Genomic DNA, 7,020 nt, shown 5'->3' with positions numbered 1-7,020 from the left:
GAAGCTGGATCCATGTTGTCTGCCCGGCTTGATTGTGCTTGGCCGGGAAACCGGCCTCCCAATTCCTGATTGGCCATTACTCGCACAGGAAGCTGGCAAATCTTCCACTGACCGGAAGTTCTGGTATCGGGGAAGGTATCATCGCAGCATTTGGCCGAGTAAGAGTACTCCGTATTGGCACCGATACTGGTATCGGTGCATCCCTAGTGCCCACCCTGTCTGGGAGATGTAGGCACTTGCTATTTATCCAGTGTAAGGGTCTGCTCAGGAGCCAGAAGATTGCAGTAGCATGATGACATCATGGCAAGGTGCGCCAACAAGACCAGTTAGCAGCAGACCATGACTGGCCCGCCTCTGAGCCCTGGTTTAAACTCCTGTTAGTTTTAACTGACTGATTTGAGCCCCCATGAGCTGGACTTTCCTAAATGAGAACACAAGGTTTCGAAGTCTGTCTATAATTAGAAAGGTTTAGCTGCCGTTGCTGGACTGCTTCAGAAATGCTGGTTGGCTGACTCAGTACTTCCAAGTTACAAGTGTACAGCAAATGAAAGTCCGAGAGAAGCCAGAATTTTCTTCTCCTTATTTCTTTTAAGTCAGTGTCTAAAAGTATTGAAGCCAAAGCACATGAAAGCTTAGGCAACCAGCATTTTTAGGACAGGTCACATGTTTGTCATGACCAGTTTCCTATAGCTGCTGACTTTGTGCATGTGCGGGACTGTGAAGGTTAATTTTACGTGTACTTTTCTTACACTGTCCAGGCTCTTTTCCTTTTATTATTGTAGCATGTTAAATGGATCCTGATAAGATTTTGCAACTAGCTAAAACAGGGTAAGCCAAATGTGTCCTGTAAAAAAAAAAAAAAAAAAAAAAAACTTGGGTGGTGACTACAGTCTTCAGGAGCTACCACCCTTGCTATCTGACATCTACGAGTCTGAGTGCATGAATTCACCTGCCAACTCTTATTTCACTACAGGACACAGTAGTGAAATTGTGGTCAGCAGGAGAAGGCACAATACCCAGAGAGCGACATTCTGTTTGACGCACCCAAAAGAGAGTAACGATTGGATGCTGTCTGCCCAACTTTTACAGCATTATTCTGGTCTTGCCTGGTATTTTAGCTAGTAACAGGGTCACTTTAAAAAGATGTTCTATGAAATCTCTAACTGAAATTTTGACTTTATATTCTGGCCTGCTTTTTCTTATAAATGTTTTTTATTTTTCCAATAGGACAGAGAAGCCTTTATCATGCAGGGGACAACTTGGAGACCTTAGTTCTAATCAACCCTTCTAAGTCTTCAGTATGTGACGAGGTATGCTAACGTTTTCGGGAACGTATACATTTTGAATAGGTGTACACCATTTCAGAGTACATAGAATTATTCGCTTCAGTCACCTTACTGAAGGGGCTTAAAATCATATTTTTCTTGCTCTGGCATATGCCGACACGCCCACAGAGGCCAATATGGATGGAAGCCAATTATACAAAACGCACAAACGCTAGCAGAAGCTAGATGTCTATAGCTATTCAATACACCACTGTTAACCACAAAGCTTTTGTGTTTCAGATCCGGAAGCTGATTTGCCATTCCTCCCAGCACAAGCTCTTGATATTTACTGGCCCTTTTCTTGAAGAAACTGGTGAAATGCTTCTACAAGGTGGAGGAGCTTTCTCCTTAGAAGACTTTATTCAGATATTTACAGATAAAGAGGTAGGCTGATCATACTAGTTTTTGTACTAAATGTAATTAACCCTTTTTAGGTGTGAGTAAATGTTATTTTCCTTTTTTAATTTCTTTCAGATTGGAGAAACTCTTAGCTCATCTGATCCCACATCTCATGTCAGCTTGACTGTTTCCTGTCCTGAAAACTGGGATTTATCACAGTTTGACAAATGTAGCCTCCAAGATTTTATTGAATTGCAGTTTAACAAGGACAAAATGTTTCCTGAGACAGAGGGTCTTCAAGAATTAGCAGAGTACCTGTCTGAATCCCTTGAGCCCTCTTCTCCCTTTGAATTGCTGGAGTCTCCCACCACTGTGGGCTTTTTGAAGTTATTTAAACCTTGCTGCTATGTATTCCCTGGGGGTAGGGGAGATTCTGCGTTTTTTGCTGTCAATGGATTTAACATGCTGGTGAATGGAGGTTCTGATACTAGGTCTCCATTCTGGAAATTAATACGCCACTTGGATAGAGTAGACTCTATTCTTCTCACCCATTTGGGGATTGACAATCTACCAGGCATTAATAGTTTACTACAGAGGAAGATTGCAGAAGGAGAAGACGACAGCTCTCAAGGAGAACAAGCAAGTGAAGAGTGGCTAAGAAATCTGATCTCTCCAGAGCTAGGTGTGGTATTTCTAAACTCTCCAGAGAAAACCATTAATGAAGAAGAACCCAGTATAGTAACAGTTAGGGAAGAGGTTGCACTCACACTGCGATGTTTAGAGAAGCTTGGTATTCGACCAGAACCCTTGTACCGCAGCAACACTGCAACTATTGAACCTACTATTCTTTTTCAAAAGATGGGTGTTGGTAGATTAGAAATGTATGTCTTGAACCCTGTGAAGGGTAGTAAAGACCTGGAAATGTTTACAAAACAGTGGCCTGGAATTTTGAAACAAAAGGTGTCCGAGATACCACTGACTTCAATAACCTCAGTCTGTGCTCTACTTGTCTGGCATCCTTCTGCACCCTCTGAGCGAATTGTAAGAGTATTATTCCCTGGTTGCACACCTCAAAAAAGAATTCTTGAAGGTCTGGAGAAGCTAAAACATCTAGATTTTCTGAAAGATCCTGTCGTAACACGAAAGGACTTGGAGATTAAGGGAAGCAGTTTTACAGGTAAGATTGGTGCAACACCTAGTCGGACCGGAAGTAAAGAGAGTCTGGCATCTGGATCAGGAAGACTCAGTGCTGAGCCAAAACTTAGACCAGTAAGAGATAAGTCATTGAAGACTCCTAGAAATGAACTGAAGCCAGATGGGAAAGACAAAAACAAAGTTGCTGTAGAGACTGGAGCAGAAGGGGAAAAAATTAAGGAGCTCAAAGCTAAAACTGAAAGTGCACTTGAAAAGCAGAGACCTGATTCAAGACTAAAAACCCCAAAAGAAAAGCCTATAATGAAAAAAGAGCAGCCAAAAGATGAAAAGAAGCCATCGGTCAAAAAGGATGATGTTCACACAGATAAGAAAAGAGAAACCAAAAAAGAGCTGCGATCTGTTGGTGAAGCCAGAACAGAAACGCTAAGGAGGGATACCAAAGACAACAAGGGTGAGGAGGGTAAGGGCACAAAAGTTGCTGTAAAAGACATAAGGAAAACTACTGCTACACCTGCTGATTCTAGGAGACCAATTTCAAAAGTAGGTTCTTTGAAGAAAGAAACTGGAAGTTTGAAAAAGGATTTGATAGTAGGTAACCAAATGGTGGTCAAGGGTAAGCCCCCAGGTAAAGAGCCAGTTAAGGACGTTGTCAGCCAGTCAGCTGACAGGGCTACTGCCTCTGCCAGTAGCAGTCTTGTTACTGGTGACCCAGTGACAAATCATAAAGCAACAGATAAAGGTATTGAGGCTGCTGCATGTGCCCCTATTAGCAATGATGGACCTATTAATGGGCATGGTGTTCATGCAGAGAATGGACTGTGTAGAGCTGAGCCAGAAAGTCCTAATGGATTCCGGTACTTGGAGACAAGTCCCCCCAAAGGATTAGGTCCCGTGTCTCCATTGGCTAAAACGCCCAGAAGTGATATTAGTGTAAATTTTGACTTGACTCCCACAAACCTAGAGATCCAAGAGAAAGGAAGAAGTGCACACCATGGCCAGGACTGGTTGGATGACCCCTGTGGAAGCTCTGAAGAAAGGACTTTGGAGATGGCATCCCCAGACAGTTCAGAGCATCACTCACCAGTTGCATCACAGCAAATTTGTGGTCAGTCGATACCATCAGCAGATGGAAGAAATGTTAACTCTTCCTCCTGGAGGGCCCCTCCCAGATCTTCCCAAGAAAACTCAAACTCTTCACAGGGAAGGCAGACCAGTTGCCTCTCCTTGAGTCCTTTCCGGGAAGATATGCCTGATGTTTCTCCAACTATAACTACTCCTTCGTTGCCTGCGGAAGTGGGCTCACCGCATTCTACAGAGGTGGATGAATCTCTCTCCATCTCTTCCTTTGAACAGACTCTTCCTCCTGTCAGTGAGTCTCCTAGGGATGTATCACCAGACACCCATATGCCAAACAGAGTAGGTCTGAGTCTGCCTGTTCATCCTTCACATTCTAGTGAACCTGAAGGTCAGTCTGAAAGGTCAGCTTCTCCTCATGATGTGGACTTATGTTTGGTATCCCCATGCGAGTTTGAACATCATAAGTCTGATGCTGTAATAAGTCCTCATGATAGTGACAGTGATCCTTCCCAGGAGTTGCCCAAGCCCCCAGGCTCTTCTGGAAAATTTTTTTCAAATGGACCAGAGACTCCACCTACTTCAGTAAGTGAATCTTTGCCTACGATATCTGATTCTGGACCAGAAGAGTGCCCTTCCATAGCTGCTGATGGTGCTTCAGATTCAGAGGGTGACAACACTCCAAGACTTTTAGATCCTGTTCCACCTAACATGAAGGACCCTCATCCCCTGCCTCCTCAACCAGGTACTTGCATGGTTGACCCTGAAGCCATGCCCACAGTTCATGCAGACAAAACTCAAAACCATTCATCACCTTCCAATGTTCGAAGCAAAACTAGCAAGTTGTCTGCCAAAACTAAAGTTATTGCAGATAAAACGGGCAAGGTTGCCACAGGAAAAACTGAAATGGCACGAGCTGTAACAGACCCCAAACCATCTGCCAGACGCAGTTTAGGAAATTCAATAAAAGCCACTCCTGCAGGAAGTCGTTTAGCAGGTAAGTCATTTTGTGTGATTTTTGTCTGTGCTTGTAAACTTGCAGCTGATCTGGCTTACCACTCATTATTATTATAGGAGAGCTTCGGGAAAATCAAAAACTGAACCCTTGCAGTGCGGGAGTAGCCTCACTGCATGGAGACAGGCTAGTTTTGTCTAGGGGATTAAAAATAAAGCTGTTTTGTTTGCCTGATCCTAGACGCTAGACCGGTTGCCATAGCCTCTTCTCCTCTGGTCTTCAGTGTTCTAAGGACTGCTGATTGTCCTCACGTCTAATGCAGGTCCAATGCTCTGCATTAAATATGAAGACGCCAAGGGACATTCCACAGTTGGAGTGGAGGGCGAGAGTTGGGTGCCAACCGCCCCTTGAAACGGGGATCAGGTGAGAAACTGCTTTTGAGTCCCCTAGACAAAACAAACACTTAACCATTGCAATGTGGGGGTAGCACTGCTGCAAGGATAAGCTGAATTTCCCAGAGTTCCTCTTTAAGCACCTGAATGAAGAGTATAGTTTATTATTCATATTTTTTTTTGAGCGTCTATTTGATTTCTTGCACTGTTTTATTTTTAGCAACCATTTACACCTCAGTGCATAATGATAAAAACCAGAGACCGGTTCTGGCCAGTCCCCACTATATTCAAACCTTAAAAAGAAAAAAAAATTGGCAGGAGGCCTGCTTTTATACACATTGATAAGGTTGTTCAATTCAATCTGATCTTTTGCATCTAAATCTTTTGAAAAATAAAAAAGGTTATAGTTTTACTTTTTAAATCTATATTTACAGTTGAAATAACCAATTTGCATATTGTTTAGTTGTATAATTCGTTGGTACATTTTTAAAGCTTAACGCTGGCCAGAAGCTTAAAAATGTGTAATATATTCACTTTCATCATATGTGCATGCAGCCTGATTGGCCCTAATTACTGCCCTTCCCTAGTCTGAGTGCTGCTGTCCAGGGTTTACAGGGCACTGATATCAAGACAGACTCTTGACTAGTTAAAATAAAATACATCGATTTTGAGTTCAGCTTTAACATGTACAGTGTTAAAACACAATTTTAACTGATTCAATTAAATTGTACATTTAGCTAAATGTACAGTGTTGGAAGAAATGCATATTAAAGATGCATTGCATTATTTATTTACTACTCTTGGACTTTTCTTTCTTTCCAATGTATCCGCCTGAAATTAAATAGATTTCATTGATGTACTGTATACAAAATACAGTAAACTCCCAGTTATCCAGCACCCACGGGGGTCAGTAGGTGCCAGATAACTGTAGTTTCCGGTTGCTTGAGCGTTACTAGTAACTCTTAAGCAACACAACCTCCACCTCCCAGCAGCGCCATTCACCTACTGGATAGCTTCCGCAACCAACAGGTTAATGTTAGCGGCCGGGAGCAATAGCCAGACTATTGGCTATTGCAATAGCAGGCTGGCTATTGAAATCCCGCCCACTGACCAGAAGAGCGGACCTAAGAGGAAGTTCTCTCTCAGGCCCTCTCCTCTGCTTGGGTGCAATAGAAGGCTGGCTATTTAAACTCTGCCCACTGAGCAGAGGAGTGGACCTGAGAAAGTTCTCTTTGTTCTGTGGGACAAGAGCAAAGGGATTCTATCGGGGTTAGATACCTAACGTATGCATTACGAGTACTCTGATATTAATAAAAATACACACAAATCCTGCTCACTCCTTACGGGACTCCCCTTCACACTAGAAGTGGATCCTGAAGTGACCGCGGATGGTGCAGCATAAATCGCATGTGAACCAGGAACATCACCAGCACACCGTGCACGTAATGTGTCCAAAAGTGCATGTTTATTGACTCGTATTGTCGCATACAAAGCACGATGTTTCTGGGCCACACAGGGTCCTCTTCATCAGGCTCAATATGCCAAAACGTCCTCATAATACACCTATGATAATAGTAATAATACACAATAAAGATGTACTTTTGGACACATTATTACCTTGTGCTGGGGATATTAATAAAAAGGTGCACTTGTAAATTGGATCAAAGGGGGGAATTCCCCATTTATCCTGCAAGGACATATCCAGAAGGGCCTGCCTTTCTTTGAAGGCGCCTTTTGTCAAAAAATGTTTAGCTGTGATATTGTGGGTCCCCCCCCCCCC

General features: G+C 43.0%; 1 protein-coding gene across 1 annotated transcript in view; it reads left to right on the top strand.

Annotated features, from left to right (window-relative positions):
• Positions 1-1,205: 1,205 nt before the first annotated feature.
• Positions 1,206-7,020, top strand: part of MAP1S (microtubule associated protein 1S) — a 12,699-nt gene continuing 6,884 nt past the window's right edge. Inside the window, exons 1-3 of the mRNA XM_018574187.1 lie at positions 1,206-1,310; positions 1,566-1,709; positions 1,800-4,890. Coding sequence (XP_018429689.1) covers positions 1,206-1,310; positions 1,566-1,709; positions 1,800-4,890 — 3,340 coding nt within the window. The remainder of the gene's footprint in view (positions 1,311-1,565; positions 1,710-1,799; positions 4,891-7,020) is intronic.

Source organism: Nanorana parkeri, unplaced genomic scaffold (genome assembly GCF_000935625.1).
Source record: "Nanorana parkeri isolate BGI_ZX_2015 unplaced genomic scaffold, ASM93562v1 scaffold2795, whole genome shotgun sequence".
Taxonomy (NCBI): Eukaryota; Metazoa; Chordata; class Amphibia; order Anura; family Dicroglossidae; genus Nanorana; species Nanorana parkeri.
This window is presented reverse-complemented; position numbering and strand designations above follow the sequence as displayed.